This window comes from Coregonus clupeaformis, chromosome 27, assembly GCF_020615455.1.
Source record: "Coregonus clupeaformis isolate EN_2021a chromosome 27, ASM2061545v1, whole genome shotgun sequence".
NCBI lineage: Eukaryota > Metazoa > Chordata > Actinopteri > Salmoniformes > Salmonidae > Coregonus > Coregonus clupeaformis.
The window spans coordinates 454,944-476,802 of record NC_059218.1 but is presented as its reverse complement, the minus strand read 5'-3'; the positions used below and the strand labels follow the sequence as shown (position 1 = coordinate 476,802).

The 21,859-nt window shown below is 42.2% G+C and overlaps 1 protein-coding gene across 1 annotated transcript in view; it reads right to left on the bottom strand.

Annotated features, from left to right (window-relative positions):
• Positions 1-5,627: 5,627 nt before the first annotated feature.
• Positions 5,628-21,859, bottom strand: part of LOC121541119 (protein CutA homolog) — a 29,282-nt gene continuing 13,050 nt past the window's right edge. The window contains exons 4-7 of the mRNA XM_041850098.2: positions 11,097-11,156; positions 7,493-7,538; positions 7,335-7,384; positions 5,628-7,163 (exon numbers count right to left, since the gene is read on the bottom strand). Of these exons, the coding sequence (XP_041706032.1) occupies positions 7,061-7,163; positions 7,335-7,384; positions 7,493-7,538; positions 11,097-11,156 (259 nt within the window). The 3' untranslated portion in view covers positions 5,628-7,060. The remainder of the gene's footprint in view (positions 7,164-7,334; positions 7,385-7,492; positions 7,539-11,096; positions 11,157-21,859) is intronic.

The window sequence follows — 21,859 nt, the reverse complement described above, 5'->3', positions numbered from 1 at the left end:
TGCTCGTTTTTGCCATTTGTTTGCAATGCGTCCTTGATAAAAAATATCCTTTATTCCAATGCATTAGATTTATCCTTTGATTTATCATTGTTTGTTTTTGTCAGTCAGCTGTTTAAAGCGCTCATTGCTTTGTTTTTCATGTGCGTGTGGGTATTGGTGTTCTCTGTGCCGTCCGTGGCCAGAAGAAGTATACCATTTATTTAAGATTATTATTTTCTATCAATATTTGTTTTCTTTCCTGGATCAGCTGATGATGGTCGCCAATATCATCAGACAACTAGCCTACAGCTTGACATTAATGCACATCCAATCCATCCAACATTAATGACAGTAGGCCTATAGTTGACACTTTCTGTTAGAAGCATTCCATTTTGCAATGGCACAGACCTACATTATTTTGGATTTCTGTGCCCCTGAGAACTGTTTTCATGACGAAACATAATGAAATGTTACATTGGAATAGTATGAAAATGTATGCACTCACTAACTGTAAGTCGCTCTGGATAAGAGCGTCTGCTAAATGACTCAAAATGTAAAAATGTAAGTTACGCATTTTCCGAGATCTCCAAGATCCAGGAATCGTACAGGGTTTAAGTTCAATGTTCTAATTCAATTGTTAAATGCTTAATAATTATAAATAACACTGTCATAAATGTCATTAATGTAAGGAAAGAACGGTAGTGTTTTATGTCACACGATCTGTGAAGACTCCAAGTATTCATTGAATTATGGACAACTCATGAACTAGGGTGTAAACATGTTTTGATTCAACTCATGTATTATATTGAATGCAGGCTACCTGTTCTGCGTGTTTTCATGGGTGTAAAATTGCCTTGGCTGAGAGGGTACGCTACTGGCAGTGGTGTAGGCCTAGTGGAGGGTAAACTCAACTAAACTCAGTTTACCCACCTTTTTCAGAAAAATGCATTGAAAGAATAGGGAGTGTTACATTTATCGCCGTGACGGCAAACTTTAAAAAATTTTAAATGTAGGCCTAATCGACGGCAATCGCTGTAAACAGATGTCTATTTCCATTCATCAAATTGTGCGAGTGTATGTACAGATTTGAAGAATGGATGGTTGCTTTTTTACGGGCTCCTAACCAGTTGTGCTATTTTGTGTGTTTTTTCTCATTGTTTGTAACTTATTTTGTACATAATGTTGATGCTACCGTCTCTTATGACCAAAAATAGCTTCTGGATATCAGAACAGCAATTACTCACCTCAAACTGGACAAAGATTTTTCCTTTAATGAGTCTGACGCAAAGGATATAATGTTGCTCCCAGACAAGGCCCAAATCCCCATCATTCGCATGAAGAAAATAAGGAAATAAAGAGGGCGGAGATCAGGGTGACTTGTGAGAATTAGTCGGCGAGTGAGTAACCCGCCTCTACCATCCGTTCTATTGGGCAATTTGCAATCACTTAAAAAAAATGCATGAGCTCCTGTCGAGACTATCCTATCAACGGGACATTAAGAACTGTAATAGCTTATGTTTCACCGAGTCGTGGCTGAACGACGACACGGATAATATACAGTTGGCTGGGTTTTCCATGCATTGGCAGGACAGAACAGCTACGTCCGGTAAGACGAGGGGTGGGGGTGTGTGTCTATTTGTCACTAACAGCTGGTGCGCGATGTCTAATATTAAGGTAGTCTTGAGGTATTGCTCACCTGAGGTAGAGTAGCTCATGATAAACTGTAGACCACACTATCTACCATCTATATTTTTTGTAGCCATCTATTTCCCTCCACAAACCGACGCTGGCACTAAGACCGCACTCAACAATCCATAAGCAAACAAGAAAATGCTCATCCAGAAGCGGCGCTCCTAGTGGCCGGGGACTTTTACGCATGCAAACTTAAATCTGTTTTAATTTCAACCAGCATGTCACATGTGCAACCAGAAGATAAAAAGCTCTAGACCACCTTTACTCCACACACAGAGACGCGTACAAAGCTCTCCCTCACCCTCCATTTGGCAAATCTGACCATAATTATATCCTCCTGATTCCTGCTTACAAGAAAAAACTAGAGCAGGAAGTACCAGTGACTCGCTCAATACGGATGTGGTCAGATAACGCAGATGCTAAGCTACAGGACTGTTTTGCTAGCACAGACTGGAATATGTTCCGGGATTTATCCAATGGCTTTGAGGAGTATACCACCTCAGTCACTGGCTTCATCAATAAAGTATTGACGACAACGTCCCCTCAGTGACCGTACATACATATCCCAACCAGAAGCCATGGATTACAGGCAACATCTGCACTGAGCTAAAGGCTAGAGCTTCCGCTTTCAAGGAGCTGGACACTAATCCGGGCACGTATAAGAAATCTCAGACGAACCATCAAACAGGCAAATCGTCAATACAGGACTAAGATTGAATCCTACTACACCGGCTCTGATGCGGCAGGGCTTGCAAACTATTACGGACTACAAAGGGAAACCCTGCCACGAGCTGCCCAGTGACGTGAGCCTACCAGGCGGGCTAAATACCTTTTATGCTGTTCATTGACTACAGCTCAGCGTTCAACACCATAGTGCCAACAAAGCTCATCACTAAGCTAAGGACCCTGGGACTAAACACCTCCCTCTGCAACTGGACTTCCTGACAGGCTGCCCCTAGGTGGTAAGGGTAGGCAACAACACATCTGCCATGTTCCTTGGTGTCCACATCACCAACAAACTATCATGGTCCAAGCACACCAAGAAAGTCGTGAAGAGGGCACGACAACGCCTTTTCCCCCTCAGGAGACTGAAAAGATTTGGCATGGGTCCCCAGATCCTCAAAAAGTTCTACAGCTGCACCATCGAGAGCATCCTGACCGGTTGCATCACCGTCTGGTATAGCAACTGCTCGGCATCCGACCATAAGGCGCTACAGAGTGTAGTGCGTACGGCCCAGTACATCACTGGGGCCAAGCTTTCTGCCATTCAGGACCTATATACTAGGTGGTGTCAGAGGAAGGCCCCAAAAATTGTCAAAGACTCCAGTCACCCAAGTCATAGACTGTTCTCTCTGCTACCGCACGGCGCGCCAAGTCTAGGTCCAATAGGCTCCTTAACAGCTTCTACCCACAAGCCACAAGACGGCTGAACAATTAATCAAATGGCCACATGGACTATTTGCATTGACACCCACCCCCCCAACCCCCCCTTACCAACATGTTGTTTATTATCTATGCTGTTTATTATCTATAGGTAGTCACTTTACCCCTACCAACATGTACAACTTACCTCGACTAACCTGTACCCCCCGCACCTTGACTCGATACCGGTACCCCTTGTATATAGCCTCATTATTGTTATTTTATTGTTTTACTTTTTATTATTATTATTTTATTAATTTTTTACTTTAGTTTATTTAGTAAATATTTTCTTAACTCTATTTTCTTAAAACTGCATTGTTAGTTAAGGGCTTGTAAGCGTTTCACGGTAAGGTTGTATTCGGCGCGTGTGACAAATAAAATTCGATTTGATTTGCACTGTTTGGATTATTTTGGAGTGGACGAACATGCACAGGTAGCCTACGTTTTTAAGTGATTTGTTTGACAACCAGATGGAAGAATCATTACTTTTTGTGTTCATGCCCCATTAAATGGTAATTCATTTTTACCATTAAATTACGTCTTAATTATTAGGCCCATAAAAAAAAATCAGGCACACGCAAGTGTGTGCATCCAATAGAAAGCCACCAGATTGTCACAGTGTAATTCGCACTCTGTGCACAGGCTTCCTTCTTTTCACTCTGTCAATTAGGTTAGTATTGTGGAGTAATTACAATGTTATTGATCCATCCTCAGTTTTCTTCTATCACAGCCATTAAACTCTGTAACTGTTTTAAAGTCACCTTTGGCATGTTGAAATCCCTGAGTGCTTTCCTTCCTCTCTGGAAACTAAGTTAGGAAGGAAGGAAGCATCTGTGTGGGTAATGATGTTGACAGCCGCTCCAGACATTGACAGTTTTCTCTGTAAAGCTGAAGAGATACTGTATGTACCCTGTTGTTCGTTGTCATGTGATTGACATTCACTAGTCTCCAGTAGTTGAGTAATAGCTTATTCTACTAAAAACACTGTAACGTTTCTGACTGTCATTTTGATAACAACATAGAGAGTTGGAGACAGCTTCAGATAAATACTAAAGGTCGTCGGGCCTCCTGTGATTCCCCTCTCTGTCGGTTCATTTTATCCTATTTTTATTAACGTACTCAGCTAAAGGTGGCGGGTTGTAGCATTCTTCTAGATCTTAATTACTGAGTTCTCTAGTTTTGCTCATAGAAGATAATTTTATCACACACGAAGACAAATAACATTGAGCCATATGTCATATGGTTTTATCATTGACAACTGGGTGTTAAAGATAACTCCAGGATTTGAGCATGACAGGGCAAGTGCAAGTATCTTATAATTTCAAGTAAATTATAATAAAGTATAGTTGCTAGTAACCGAATGAAGAGATCCTATATTGAATGTAGCTTGCCAAAATGGAAAGTAGGCCTGTCTATCCATCACCATACAATAGTGGTGAACACATAATATTTGATCCCACTCAATATAAAGGTCTTAATCAATGTAAATGGTCATCAGTATGCAGTCCACTCACTGATAACCTCCAGTGGGCATGATCAGTCAGCAACATGTCACTACATTACGCTGACATAATATTATGTGATTTAGTCTCATAGGAACTCAATCCACTATTCATGAGGCTGATAGTGATATCAAAAAAATAGTGGTGACATATAAAGCATAGCTGTGCATTAATCAGGTCATTCATCAATCCAACGGTGAAAAGGAAAAGTTTGAGTCCCAAATGGCACCCTATTTCCTATATAGTATTAGTGCACTACTTTTGACCAGAGCCCTATGGGCCCTGGTCAAAAGTAGTGCACTGTATAAGGGATTGGCTACTCGCTACTGCCCTTTCCGCTGACCTTGGGGGTAAGGTGGATTATGGGTAAATCCACGGGAACAAAACCTTCCTTAACCATGTCTGCATTTCCTTTGTGAGGTTCTGATGCTGGAAACCGTTTTGCCGATGGGGGACTAACCCCCATTCTAACTTCAGCGAGATAAGTGAAACTATGCTGCATCAATGGTTTAACCAGCATTCTTCTATTTAAGACTATGAGGAAGCAAACTAAACTGGCTCTGAAAATTGTACCATGATAAATCACTTCACTCAGACTGTAGCTGTTTGACATCTTGTCTATCATTTATTACAGAAAAATTTTCAGTTAGTCCCTCAGGTATACTATGTTCACCTGTGTGTGTGTGTGTGTGTGTGTGTGTGTGTGTGTGTGTGTGTGTGTGTGTGTGTGAGCGAGAAAGAGAGACGACCCTCAGAGGATGCAGGGTGCCGAGGTGTGAATGTAACTGTGAGTATGTGTGTGTGTGTGTGTGTGTGTGTGTGTGTCTATAAACCAGAGCTCAGTAATCTACAGTATGCAATGTATTTTATGTATATACCACCATCAGCTTTCACCTGAACAGGTGGACCTTTCTTCTCTGTGCTCTGTGTACCCAGGGGAACGGGTTTAATGTGGACAAACAGCTTCCTCTCTGGATCTAACAGCCAGGGATCACTGGCTAAAGATTCATAAACACAACACGGTACAGTATACACAGAATGATAGTGCTCCTTTATTATCAGCGCGCTGGAGCGGTTCCAACCAACTCAATGCACCATAGTACACATGTCAGTCAGGAGCTCTGCTGGGGCAGTCCCAGCAGTTGTCTTATATACGGCTATACACAGACAAGTTATATTTGCATGATTTAGCATAATGAATTCATGTTTCTTTCAGGTGACCAACCAATACTGGTTCATAATATGTGACAGACCAATACCTCACGAGGCTTCTTCTCTCTAAGCTGTGACCTTGAAACTGATATATCTTTCGTTCTCAAAACAAAGGTCTGGGCATACTGCCAAATTGCAGCTACTGATAATGAGGATTCGTTCAGTCAGTCACTTGCATGAACACAGAAAACGGTTATTAGAAAAGCACACGAACAGAACACAGAAATGAGTTATTAGAAAAGCACAAACATAAAAAAATTCCAGCACATGCGCAATCTGTAACGCTTCAGCGCTACAGATTGAATAGAGCCCGAACTGGCACAAAGTATAATGTATCACCTCAAGGAAGAAGGAAAGTATTTTTGACCGATAATATTTTACAAAAAGCTTTCCTTAGAACAACAATTTCAAACTGAGCTCAAGAATCCATACCCAAAATGCAGTACAATCAACTTTCACTTCACAGTGAAATGATAAACAGGGGTGCTGGGTCAGCTTTACGGTAACTAGATAAGAAAAGACGAATGTGATTTAATCATTCATCTGATGTTTTAAGAAGACAATGCAATAGAAATAACTTAGAAATAAATATAATCTTATGTAGTAAACTATAATACCTTGAATCGACACATAACAACATTGTTATTTCAAGCCTAATGCTGTTTCGAGGCCATTATCTTCAGATCTGGAGCTACCAACTCTTTCAGGTCTGACAAACTGACAACAAACATTACAGAGGACATGTCAAACACAGCATTATCATGGCAAAACACAGACCTGTATAACACATAGCTCTAACAACAAGAGCTCAACAAGAGTCTAACAACTGAGTCTGACTTAATCTCAATATAGGGGTATACTCCAAAGGAGGATCAATGAGTTAGCAAGCTAAATATTCTGACATAACGTTTAATTTTTTTGAACGATAAGCTTGAAATTGACATTATTTAGTTGACTCAACAACGAAAAACACATATGTAAGTTTAGCTTTCTTAATGAACCATAAATGTGGTTATTTCTGCTGGCTAACTCATTGATCCTGCTTTGTAGTATACCCCTCTGGTGGAAGCTAAACAGTTATCATCTGTGGATTGAGAGTTCAAAAGCAAGAGTTTAAACTTTGAACCCCTCGATCCAATCCAAAGTTTCCTGGTTCCCAGCCAACCCTGTGGCCTAACTCTCCTGTTAATCAACCGGTTGGAGATTCACATCCAATAAGATCACAGACCATTGGGGATATGCTCCCTGATTCGTCAGTCGTCAGGAACGGCCTCGTCCATCCACTTCATATATGGCAGGCTCCCGTCCTCAACTGGAAAACTCAGCACCTCTGGAGTCTCATAGGGATGGACAGACCTGGGGTGGAGGGAAGGAACAACACAGACATTTTATAGCAGGTGGCTAAACTAGCATACCTACTGCCTTCCTGAGACCTGAAGTACTTACGCCCTGGACCCAGAAATGCTTTGGCTTTACCTGACATGTAACTGCTTGGGATGATTTCAAAAGGAACCAAATGTAACTTACTTGACAAAGTCTGTGACCCTCTGGATCTTCGAGGTCCTCGTCTTCACAAACTACAATGCAGAAAAGTCCCTGTTATCACTCTGGAAAGTTGGTTTCAACTCACAGCGTAAGTCTGAATGACTGGACAGACACTTAAAAGCTCTGCCAAATAACCTTACCATCAGAATTTCCGTTGCATCTTGAATCTCCCCTTTCCAGTAATACCTATGGGACAAAAATAAAAAAGCTTTGGGACATGCAGTAGGAAACTGTGCTGTACACACACTGTACACACACAGTAAACAGTATACTTCTATGTAGTGTGATACACACTAAAATATAATGGTTCTTAACAGCACCAGATAGGGGTTCAGATAGGGGCCTAAAATTAACACCCACCACCTGCTAAATGCAGGTAGATTTTGGCATTGGCAGGTAAGAGCCAATTCATAATTGATCCGAAAATGTGGTTGGAGGCACCATATGGATTGTGTGATGCAAATACAGAGCCTTCGGAGACACCAAGAGGCCAAATTGAGCGTGCTCTGTATAGCTCCACATTGACATGATTGGTTGACGGTAGGTGAGGGCAGGAGTTCCTGTATAAATACAAACTCACTTCCTTGACAACTTCCTTCACAACAGCTCTGTGCTGCTTGGAGAAGCGGAAGAAGTATGCATTACCTGACTTCTGCAGAGGACATATCACCGTAAATGCTGCACGGCCAATCCAGACATCGGAATGACTATACAGCGCCTCTATGATGTTAATTTCCCCAGCCACGTTGGCGGGTGGTCAGGGCTCACCATTGTGAGCATTTCACTCGCATTTGTGAATAAAAATTGTGAAGTATTATCACAAATAGTAAAATAAATGCTGCACTAGCTGTTTTCAAAGTATTTCCACTGTTTTGTATCATAGCTGGTATATTAATCGCACAATGCCAAAGAACTACAAATCATAGATAGCCTATTCCATCTCGCGCTGCAACACTGCCTGGCTGGGGGCTGTGTGCACGTGAAGAGCTGAGTGAAAGATTCATTCAAGTTGGTCTAATTTACTTCAAGAGAAACTCTACCGAAGTGAGACTTTGTCCTTGTGTTTCTTGGCTATTTAAATTTTTTTGTTCACATACTAGTTTTTTTTTTTCTATGTTTGAGTTTCAACTGCTAGGGAAGAGAAGACAACGTTTCTACAAGTCAGACTCAATCTCACAGGCACAAACATGGCTCAATATTTTGGCTGGTAAAAATTCTGAGAGGCTGGTAGATTTTTTTATCTTCCTGCCAGAGTGGCTGGTGGACTAAAAAGTTAATTTTATGCCCTGCCTGTAACCATAGGGTAACCCTTTTTGGTGCTATTAAGAACCCTTTCCTAAGGTTCTATAAAGAACCGTGCAAAAAGGTTCTATATAGCACCAAGAATGGGTTCCACTATGGTTACGTTTTGTGGGGCTATATAGAACCCTTTTTTATGGTTCTTTATAGAACCTTTATGGATAATGGTTCTATAAAGAACCTTTCTCAATCTGAAAGGTTATTTTTAGATCCTTTTGAAGAAACATACATGCTTTCTTATTCTGTCAGCTATATTATATTGTTAAAATTCCATACTTGATATTATTGTGTTCATTGACAAGTTGAATGAAGTAAGCTACTTCTGGAACAGCTGGGAGTCCCTGGGGAGAGAATTGAGAACCACTGACTGATTTAGTCAACTGTTCTCAATTGACACAAGTCCATACGTGTGTCTTTCACAAGACACCGTCTTTGCCCATAGTCATAGATAATATGTAATTTCATAACACAACACATTAGATAAACTGGAATGACACTCTCACTCATGGTTGCACAAAAAGTTAGTCTCAAGTCATGCAGGCCTTTCAGTAACAGACACAGCCACTTTGATTGACAGCTGCCCAATATCCACAGTTTCTCTACAGTGACACAAGTCACACAAAGGCCTGCTAATGTGAGGGTTTGGCACCTGTTTCTGGCCTGGTGGCTGTTGCTGTATCTTACTCCATCTATCTTACTCTTATCTTAGGCCATGCATAAGAATGAATGTTCTGTTCTCATAGAGGCTTGTCAATGTTTAACCAGCTACTCAACGAGGTACTGCTGAATTTACACTTTCAGGAAATAGAACAGCAACGACCTGCTACTTAAATAGTTACCTATCAATCAGTTGAATGCTGAGTTAACTTAAGGATCGGACCCTTTTTTTCAATTTCCGCCTAAAATGACATACCCAAATCTAACTGCCTGTAGCTCAGGACCTGAAGCAAGGATATGCATATTCTTATCATTTGAAAGGAAACACTTTGAAGTTTGTGGAAATGTGAAATTAATGTAGGAGAATATAACACATTAGATCTGGTAAAAGATAATACAAACAAAAAAACATGTTATTTTTATTATTAATTTTTTTGCATTATGTTTGAAATGCAAGAGAAAGGCCAGACAGTGATGTAGGATTTATAGATGTAATGTAGATGTTGTCCACCAGATGGCAGTAGTGTGTGCGCAAAGTTTCAGACTGATCCAGGGAAGAATGACATTTTTACATTTTTAGTCATTTAGCAGACGCTCTTATCCAGAGCGACTTACATGAGCAATTAGGGTTAAGTGCCTTGCTTAAGGGCACATCGACAGATTTTTCACCTAGTCGACTCGGGGATTAGAACCAGCGACCTTTCGGTTACTGGCACAACGCTCTTACCCACTAAGCTACCTGCCGACATCACTACACAATATTTTATATAAAGTCTGCCAGGAGTTTTCCCAAATGTGCCGAATTGGTTTTTAAGTACATAACTATAGAGAACATACAAAAATGCTATGGTAATACAACATTTAAGTTAGCACACTCCCAGGAATGTCATAAATGATGGATCATTAGCTTCCCTACAGAAAAGACACTAACCTTCACACATCCAGATGGCCAGGCGGGGTGGGTGTAGAGTCAGAGGTCAAACTGTAGAACCCAGTTCCTACATTTGAATATAAAAATAGATTTTTCAAACAAAACTACACTACATTCTATCTCTGGGACCCTCAGGATGACCAATCAGAGCAAGATTACTGAATGTAAGTACATTATTTACCTTCAGAGGTGAATGTACCAAACTAGTTGCTGTGAGAAAAGTGTTTTGTTGTTGTGCACTATCCTCAAACAATAGCATGGTATTTTTTAGCTGTAATAGCTACTGTAAATTGGACACTGCAGTTAGCTTAACAAGAATTTAAGCTTTCTGCCCATATAAGACATGTCTGTGTCCCGGAAAGTTGGCTGTTGTTTACAACACCATTCTAGTCACATATCGCATATCGAGCAACAACCATCCTGTACAAGGGACACCGATCCCGTAGAGGTTAAAGGAGATACCCAAAGACTTCCAGTCATTGTGCTAATGTGTTTTCGCACCAACTGTCCTTTTCTGACTCTGACCTGCTTTTGGTGACTCAATGACATTGTGCATTCAACTTATAAGTAACTATATTAGTAGCAGTTTCCTGAAGGTGTAAATTCAGTAGCACCTCACTGAGTAGCTGGTGAAACACTGACAAGCCTATATGAGAACGGAACACACTTTCTTATTCATGGCCAATGCATTTACAGGCTTACAAACTTTAGATTGAAACTTTCTCACTCTCCTCCTCACATCACGTGAGTCATTTACAGTCAGGCAAGTAACCACAATAGTGATTTCCTTAGCAATGGGTCTCCACACACAGGAAGTGCGTGCATGCATGCCAGCTAGCCAGACAGACAGGACTTACATGGTGTAGGTCCTGGGCAGAATATTGATGCATGCTGCCATCCTCCTCTCCATAAGGGCTCTGTGGGAGAGAGACAGCAATTAAACACTTATGGATTTATGGTTATTTTGCGGATGTGTGTTTTTTTTTTTAAGCTAACTTGACCTACATACTTAGCCTAGTTAGGATATGGGAAGCAAACTCACAACCCTGGTGTTACCAGACCCAGCACCATGCTCTAACTAATCCACTAAGTAATTGGAAAAACTTATGTCACCAGCTATACACCAATTCAGAGAATAACTGGGTTATTATGTTGCTATCCAATACATGAACATGTAAGCATATAATTGAGAATGTGCATTGATAAAGACACACGTTTTTTGGCCTGAGGGAACTGAGAACATTTCCTCAATATCCTCATTTTGAAAATAATTGAGAACATTTCCTCAATACTACTGGGAAACTGAAATCTGTCTTGCCTAATTTTGTTTACCAGCATGTCACCTGTGCAACTAGAGGCGATAAAACTCTAGATCATCTTTACTCCACACACAGAAACGTATACAAAGTTCTCCCTCGTGCTCTAACAGGAAGTACTGTTTCTCTAGCACAGACTGGAATATGTTCTGGGATTCATCCGATAACATTGAGGAGTTTACCACATCAGTCATCGAACACATTAATAAGTGCATCGATGATGTCGTCCCCACAGTGACCGTACATACATATCTCAACCAGAAGCCATGGACATCCGCACAGCAACATCCCAAGAATGCCAAGGTAACCTCACTAAATGACTATCACCTCATAGCACTCACATCTGCATCCATGAAATGCTTTGAAAGGCTGGTCATGGCTCACATCAACACCATCATCCCAGACACCCTGGACCCACTCCAATTCGCATACCTCACCAACAGATCCACAGATGATGCAATCTCTATTGCACTCCACACCAGAACTGGGCAAAATAGTTGTATTTTGTTTTTTTAAAATGTATATCAACTTTTCAAATACTCGAGGTATTCGAATATGGAAAGATCAACTAAAGGCAACTATTGCCTACTATTTCCTATGATATTCAAATACAGGTCTCAGAAAAACAAATAATATTTGAAAGTATTTTGAATACCTCTCAGAAAAAAATATAACATTTGAAGGTATTTGAATATATGTAAGTCATTTGAAAACAAAACAAATATGTATTTGATGGCTGCCAAATATCTGATTAAGAACCAAAAACTAGAACAGTTAAATTAGTCTAAATATATTATAATTAGCACATGGTTTGGAGGGCTTTCAGATATAAATCTTAACGCTGGCAGTGCAAGCCTACAGGTGTTTTTATCCACGACTGGGCTAAAATGCATCAGGATTGAGATGTTTTCCACACAATCACAAGATGAAGATAAGGTGGAACTGGATAATGGACAGGGATTTGTCTGCCCTAAATGCACCACCATCAAGCAGCTTAGGGAAGAAATCCTCCGGCTGTTAGCTCGGCTGCGAGAAAAGGATAATCTGCTTTCTAAGTACACCGACCTTGCTGTAACCCAGGCAAACCGAATCTCAGTTTTAAATGCCTCCTATAGCAAAGCTGTCGATGAGTTGGTTGGCATTGATCTGTCCCAATCCAACGAACAGATGTTGAGCTCAACTCCGTGGCCATGGGAGACTGGACACTCACAAGGCGTAAGAGATCGGGGAGGCAGTCTGGCCACCCTTCATCTGTCCAAGAAGATCCGATCCAGTTATCAAACAGCTTTGCCCTGCTTGAGACGGACCTACCAGCCCCGGGAGTCAGCACGGATCCTGGATGCATACCAATAGCCGGCGGTCGCCCAGTGGCACCCTCCCCCACGGCCACGGCCATGGCCACGGCCACTGCAGTTCAGCAGGTTGCTTCCCCATCAGATTCCATCACGACCACCATCATGTTGGGCAGCTTGATGGTGAGAGATTTTGGCCTGCCTACGATCTGTGGACCGACCAAGGTCCACTGTCACCCAGGAGTCCGTGTCCATGACATCATCTCCCTCCTGCCCACGGTTCTGGCCAACTACTCCAACATTGACACCATCGCCACTCACTTAGGTTTTAACAACCTTTGTTTTAGACAATCTGAGGAACTGAGGGAGGACTACAAAAATGTTTTAAACATGCTCGCTAGCACAGGGAAGATAATAATTATCTCTGGCCCCCTCCTGTGCTACCGAAGGGGTTTGGAACATTTCAGCCGACTCTTTGCCCTGAACGAGTACCTGAAGAAACTTTGCAATGACAGGAATATCTCTTTTTGTGACAACTTTGATTTGCTGTGGGAGCAACCAGCACTTTTTTAAAAGAGACATGATTCACCCTACACGCAGGGGTTCCAGGATTATTTCCAGCTGTTGTATTCTAGCTTGAAATATACTTATTCATGTTACCATAATATAACTTATTGATTACTTTACATGTCTAAGGAATGTACACTACCAGTCAAAAGTTTGGACACACCTACTCATTCAAGGGTTTTTCTTTATTTGTACTATGTTCTACATTGTAGAATAATAGTGAAGACATCAAAACTATGAAATAACACATATGGAATCATGTAGTAACCAAAACAGTGTCAAACAAATCAAACTATATTTTAGATTTTAGATTCTTCAAAGTAGCCACACCTTGCCTTAATGACAGCTTTGCACACTCTTGGCATTCTCTCAACCAGCTTCATGAGGTAGTCACCTGGAATGCATTTCATTAACAGGTGTGCCTTTTTAAAAGTTAATTTATGGAATTTCTTTCCTTCTTAATGCGTTTGAGCCAATCAGTTGTGTTGTGACAAGGAAGGGGGGTATACAGAAGATAGCCCTATTTGGTAAAAGACCAAGTCCATATTATGGCAAGAACAGCTTAAATAAGCAAAGAGAAACGACAGTCCATCAATACTTTAAGACATGAAGGTCAGTCAATACGGAACATTTCAAGAACTTTGAAAGTTTCTTCAAGTGCAGTCGCAAAAACCATCAAGCGCTATGATGAAACTGGCTCTCATGTGGACCACCACAGGAATGGAAGACCCAGAGTTACCTCTGCTGCAGAGGATAAGTTCATTAGAGTTACCAGCTTTGGAAATTGAAACCCAAATAAATGCTTCACAGAGTTCAAGTCACAGACACATCTCAACATCAACTGTTCAGAGGGGACTGTGTGAATCAGGCCTTGGATGGTCGAATTGCTGCAAATAAACCACTACTAAAGGACACCAATAATAAGAAGAGACCTGCTTGGGCCAAGAAACATGAGCAATGGACATTAGACCGGTGGAAATTTGTCCTTTGGTCTGGAGTCAAAATTTTAGGTTTTTGGTTCCAACCGCCATGTCTTTGTGAGACTTTGTGTGGATGAGCGGATGATCTCCGCATGTGTAGTTCCCACCGTAAAGCATGGAGGAGGAGGTGTTATGGTGTGGGGGTGCTTTGCTGGTGACACTGTCTGTGATTTATTTAGAATTCAAGGCACACTTAACCAGCATGGCTACCACAGCATTCTGCAGCGATACGCCATCCCATTTGGTTTGGGCTTAGCGGGACTATCATTTGTTTTTCAACAGGACAATGACCCAACACACCTCCAGGCTGTGTAAGGGCAATTTTACCAAGAAGGAGAGTGATGGAGTGCTACATCAGAAGACCTGGCCTCCACAATTCTCCAACCTCAACCAAATTGAGATGGTTTGGGATGAGTTGGACGGCATAATTAAGGAAAAGCAGCCAACAAGTTCTCAGCATATGTTGGAACTCCTTCAATACTGTTGGAAAAGCATTCCAGGTGAAGCTGGTTGAGAGAATGCCAATAGTGTGCAAAGCTGTCATTAAGGGAAAGGGTGGCTTTTTGAAGAATCTCAAATATAAAACATATTTTGATATGTTTAACACTTTTTTGGTTACTACATGATTCCATATGTGTTATTTCATAGTTTTGATGTATTCACTATTATTCTACAATGTAGAAAATAGTAAAAAATTAAGAAAAACTCTTGAATGAGTAGGTGTGTCCAAACTCTTGACTGGTACTGTATATGATGGGGTGTGACGAGGTGTGAATGAAGGAGTCAGGCGCAGGAGGTAAAACACCGAAGTCCAGAGTTTATTCCGTTTACATAAATGAAATGCACCCAGCGTCAAAACAAAACTATCACAAGGGAAATATTCCACCTTGGCAATAACAACAAGAAGAGTAGCTCAACCGAGCTACTCGCTCTCACAATGAACCAATCACTCACAAAGACAAGGGGAACAGAGGGAACACTTATACACATACTAATTAGGGGAATGAGCACCAGGTGTGTGTGATTGACAAGACAAGACATGACAAGTGGAGTGATGAGAATGGGATCGGCAGTAGCTAGTAAGCTGGTGACGACGAACGCCAAAACCTGCCCGAACAAGGAGGGGAGGCTGCCTTGGCGGAAGTCGTGACATGGGATCAATAAAGGGTGGATAGGAACTTGGTGTATGGAAAGTTACTGAGTGAAACAAGGGGGAAGTGCAGAAAGTTCATATTCTGTTCAAATATGTTATTGTTGAATATCAATGTTTCTAAGGAGGTGTCACGGTTCCCTCAGACAGAACCCAGAAGCAGACCAGGACAAGGAGAGTTGAACGAAGGTGAGGGTTTATTACAGATTCAACAAAGGTGCAGGACAATCCAGGGAACAGAGCGGGCGGCGTGGATGAGTTGTTGAGGGTGCAGTTGTTGGTCCAATGATGGCTCGGCAGCCGCCGACCATCAGGCAGAGGTAGGGTGAGGGTTCCGGACGAGTGACTGGAGATGGAACAAAAACGGAGGTAAGTCAACAATAAACCAACAAGGTACAAAACAACAAAACTAACGCTAGAAGCTCTAGGACTGATACTCTGATAAACCTACTGTTCATGGCTAACGATCCGGCAGGAACTGGATGTTTGGCCAGAGCCTAAGAAGGGTGATGATCAGGACCAGGTGTGCAGATTGCTGATGGGATGCAGGTGCGGAAAACAAGAGAGCTCCCGGAGCGTTCCCGAACCCTCGGGAAACTGGAGATCACGAACAGGAAAAACTAGTCACCAGACAGGACCCGACTCAGACTGCCGGGATCGTTACAGGAGGTCTAGTTTCAGTTCCTGATAAGGCAGGCCAGCTGCGGAACTAGGAAGGAGCGAGGAATTCGGCTCAAGGTCAAGTCAACAGATGAAGTTAGAAGAATCCTTTGGGAGTGGGGCCACCCCAATGACCTTCCTACTACAGTCCTATCTCACCCGCATACAGTTCCATGGCCACAAAGGTTCTAGCATCAGGCAGGGCCATGACTACACCGGTGAGAGGAAACAATTAAGTTCCTGACTAGCAACAGAGATGTATTGGCTGTCTAGATATGTATGGAGTTGACCCCGCCTAGTAGGAGGTTCGAAATATATGTGCTTGTGTAATCATACCTTGTGTTTGCAGCTGAAGCACCCAGTGGGTTGAATAAACTTGTTTGAGCTTTTCCTAGTCGTCCGTTTGAGTTTTTACTCTGTTTGTTCAGAACCTAACACAGCAACATCACAAACTGTTTTAGAGACTGACAGACAGGGTCTGGTAGTGTTCCAGTTCTCCCTGTCAGAATAAGCAACAGAGGACTTGGAAAGCATTTCAACTCCAATAGAAATGGCACTATGGTTATTGTGAGTAACCTGGTATGTTCCTTTAACTCTGCCTTCTAGTGAGTTTATACAAACTGTTATCTCCCATTTTGATAGATTGGAGACTGTCAGAAAACACGGTTGTAACAATAATATTTTGGTTGTTATTCCATTGGTTACCTCGAGGCAGATGCCCCAGGGGCAGAGTGGCCCACACTCAATGAATATGGCACTTTTAAATGTTTGGGCAATCACAAGTAAAACCTTTCTCATGAATGACCTCATTACTGAGCGCAAAGTTGATTGCATGTTTCTCACTGAAACATGGCTGTCATCAGACTGTAGTGCCGCTCTTATTAAAGCCTCCCCCCTGGACTACAGCTTTTCATACTCTATCAGAAAAGGGAAAAAGGCTGGGGGGACAGCCTCTATTTTTACTAATGTTCTCAGCTGCAAGGACATTTTGTTTGGCGACTTTGGGTCTTTTGAGCGTCATGCTATACTGTTTAAATGTCAGCCAACAGTGCTGGTCATAACCCTGTGTAGGCCACCAAATCACTGTGTCTTTACTGATTTATCTGAACTATTGTCTATTGTCCTTGAGAACTATGATAAAAATCATTGTGTTGGGTGATTTTAATACTCATGTTGACAAAGAGACTGAATCCAAGACCATTGAATTTATGATTATTTTTTGCTCTATTGACTTTATCCAACATGTTACTGGGCCCACCCATAATCGCGGCCATACTCTGGACCTGGTTACTACCAAGGGGCTTTCTATTGACATATCCTCTATTGTTGATGTTACTTTATCTGATCACCACTGTGTATTTTTTACTACCTTGTGGCCCATAGCACAGGGTAATACTGAACGCATTATTAAGAAACACTATCTTACCTCTGAAATTGCTACAGATGTTATTGTGTATGAAAAAACTCCACCATGTATTCTGCCTTCCTCTTGTGATGATTTAGTTGATAACTTTAATAGCAAATTAAGGGCAACCATTGATGCCATAGCTCCAGTAAAGTTGAAAAAGGCCACATCTAAGTGGAGAGCCCCTTGCTTGAGTGAGGAAACTAATCAATTAAAGAGAAATTGCAGAAAGGCAGAGCGGAAGAGGAGAAAGTAAAAGTTGCAGGTCCATTGTGATATTCTGAGAGAGCAACTTAGCATATATAACAAGGCAATTAGAAATGCCAGATGGGCTCATTTTGGCAGCGTTATTATGAAAGCACAGCATTGATTTTCACTGCTACACTGACGATACACAACTTTACATTTCTGTGTCACCAGAGGATTGTAGCTCCACGGATAAATTATTAGACTGTATTGGCGATTTAAATACTTGGATGGCTCACAACTTCTTCCAGCTAAATTAAGACAAGAACGAGGTACTTATTGTTTGAACCAAAGCACAGAGAGAGAATCTAGCCGCACATTTTGATTCACGGGCAATACAAATAAAATACCAGGTAAAAAACCTAGGTGTTATTTTAGATTCTGAACTAAATTTAGAAGATTTTGGAATGTGAACAAAATAGCTTTTTACCAGCTGAGGAACATTGCCAAGGTGCGGATGTTTCTCTCTCAGGCTGATACAGAGAGACTCATCCATGCTTTTATTACAAGCAGGCTTGACTACTGTAATGCTCTCCTGTCTGGTCTACCCAAGAAAGCCATTGGTCAACTGCAAAACTTACAGAATGCTGCAGCACGGGTACTGACCAAGACCAGACAAAGAGCACACATTACACTGGTTTTAAGATCTCTGCACTGCCTGCCTGTGAGTTTTAGAACTAATTTTAAGATTATTCTATTGGTTTTTAAATCAATCTACAATTGTGCACCCCAATACATGTCAGACATGCTTTTTAAGTTATGTACCCAGTAGGTCCCTAGGTCCTTTGGCACTGGCCTTTTAACTATCCTAAAGTTATTATGCCTCTAGCCTCTGGAATAGCCTGCCAGATAACCGGAGGGGGGCCGAAACTCTGGACATACATGTATGAAAATATATTTTAAAAGACATCTTTTTAGCTCTGCATTTACTTTGGGTGCTTTTAGTTGTTCAGTTTCTGTCATTCTTTTTTTCTTTTCTTACGGTGCATTCGGAAAGTATTCAGACCCCTTCTCTCTTTCAACATTTAGTTACGTTACAGCTTTATTCAAAAATTGATTAAATAAAACATGTTCCTCATCGATCAACACACAATACCCCATAATGAGAAAGTGAAAACAGGTTTTTAGAATTTTTTGCAAATGTATTAAATATAAAAAACAGAAATACCTTATTTACATAAGTATTCAGACCCTTTGCTATGAGACTCGCAATTTAGCTCAGGTGCTTCCTGTTTTCCATTGATCATCCTTGAGATGTTTCTACAACTTGATTGGAGTCTACCTGTGGTAAATTCAATTGATTGGACATGATTTGGAAAGGCACACATCTGTCTATACAAGGTCCCACAGTTGACAGTGCATGTCAGAGCAAAAACCAAGCCATGAGGTCGAAAGAATTGTCCGTAGAGCTTCGAGACAGGATTGTGTCGAGGCACAGATCTGGGGAAGGATACCAAAAAATGTCTGCAGCATTGAAGGTCCCCAAGAACACAGTGGCCTCCATCATTCTTAAATGGAAGAAGTTTGGAACCACCAAGACTCTTCCTAGAGCTGGCCGCCAGGCCAAACTGAGCAACCGGGGGAGAAGGACTTTGGTCAGGGAGTTGACCAAGAACCCGATGGCTACTCTGACAGAACTCCAGAGTCCTTCTGTGGAGATGGGAGAAACTTCCAGAAGGACAACCATCTCTGCAGCACTCCCCCAATCAGGCCTTTAAGGTAGAGTGGCCAGACAGAAGCCACTCCTCAGTAGAAAGCACATGACAGCCTGCTTGGAGTTTGCCAAAAGGCACCTAATGGACTCTCAGACCATGAGAAACAAGATTCTCTGGTCTGATGAAACCAAGATTGTACTCTTTGGCCTGAATGCCAAGCGTCACGTCTGGAGGAAACCTGGCACCATCCCTACTGTGAAGCATGGTGGTGGCAGCAACATGCTGTGGGGATGTTTTTCAGCGGCAGGGACTGGGAGACTAGTCAGGATTGAGGGAAAGATGAACGGAGCAAAGTACAGAGAGATCCTTGATGAAAACCTGCTCCAGAGAGCTCAGGAACTTAGACTGGGGCAAAGGTTCACCTTCCAACAGGACAATGACACTAAGTACACAGTCAAGACAATGCAGGAGTGGTTTCGGGACAAGTCTCTGAATGTCCTTGAGTGGCCCAGCAAGAGCACGGATTTGAACCCGATCGAACATCTCTGGAGAGACCTGAAAATAGCTGTGCAGCAATGTAATCGCTGCCAATGGGTCTGAATACTTGTGATATATCCAGCGTTTTTTTTAAATATAAATTTGCAAACTTTTCTAAAATCCTGTTTATTGCTTTGTCATTATGGGTTATTGTGTATACATTTGATGAGGAAATATAACAGTTGAATCAATTTTACAATAAGGCTGTAACGTAACATAATGTGGAAAAAGTCAAAGGGTCTGAATACTTTCCGAATGCACTGTATGTACACTACAGGACCAAAAGTATGTGGACACCTGCTCTTCGGACATCTCATTCTAAAATTATTAGCATTAAAATGGAGTTGGTCCCCCCCCTTTGCTGCTATAACAGCCTCCACTCTTCTGGGAAGGCTTTCCACTAGATGTTTGAACATTGCTGCAGGGACTTGCTTCCATTCAGCCACAAGAGCATTTGTGAAGTCGGGAACTGATGTTGGGTGATTAGGCCTGGCTCGCAGTCTGCGTTCCAATTCATCCCAAAGGTGTTCGATGGGATTGAGTTCAGGGATCTGTGCAGGCCAGTCAAATTCTTCCACACCGATCTCAACAAACCATTTCTGTATGGACCTCGCTTTGTGTACGGGGGCATTGTGATGATGAAACAGGAAAGGGCCTTCCCCAAACTGTTGCCCCAAAGTTGGAAGCACAGAATCGTGTTGAATGTCATTGTATGCTGTGGCGTTAAGATTTCCCTTCACTGGAACTAAGGGGCCTTGCCCAAACCATGAAAAACAGCCCCAGCCCATTATTCCTCCTCAAGCAAACTTTACAGTTGGCACTATGCATTGGTGCTGGTAGCAGTTTCCTGGCATAAAATCCAAGATGGCATAGCAGTGCGGTCGTGTTTTCTGTAGTGTCCTTTATGTAAATAGCCTGTTTTTTGTTTTTTAAAATATTTTTCGTATATATTTCTCAATCTCACTTTCCATCCTTTAACTAAATATACTTTCCTGCAACCCGCCTCACCCAATGTGGAACGGATTCTGTTGTTTCTTCATACATTTTTATCCAGAACCTCTGGCTGAAACTAGCCAGCTAGCCAGCTAACTAGCTACTTGCTATTAGCCACCGTTAGCGGTCTTCACCATTGTCCGTGGCCGTGGCCTGCACTTCCTACCAGCCAGCTCTAGCCTGGACAATTGTCGGCCAGTCTGCACATCGCGCTATCGAGCCAGAGCATATCGGATTTTCTGCCGGAACCACTGGACCTTAACACTGGATCATCGCTAGCCAGCTAACTAGCTACTTGCTATTAGCCACCATTAGCGGTCTTCACCATTGTCCGTGGCCGTGGCCTGCACTATCTACCAGCCAGCCAGCTCTAGCCTGGACTATTATTTGGCCAGTCTGCACTGTCTGCACAGCGCGTTATCGACCCTGAACCTTTAACACCGGATTAATCGCTACTAGCTAGCTGCAACCAAATGGACGTTTTGTGGTTGTCTAATCAGCCCTGAGTTAGCCTTGAGCCAGGCCCATCTCCCGGCTATCTACCTCTCTGTCAACCGGACGGGACCTCCTAGTGTTGACACGGAGCCCCGCCGATCCAACACGACTGGTCTGCCGACGAAATGGTCTGATGTGGTTACAACAGGCTTCCCGTTACGACGTCGACCACGAAGATCCATCTGCTAGCCCCGGCCCGCTAGCACACGCTAGCCGTGGCCTCTTGCTCGTTAGTGCTATAGCAGCCCCCGAACTACCTCCGAACTATCCTATTGCTGTTCACCGGACCTAATGATAACTCAGCTATACAGCTGATGCCTGCTG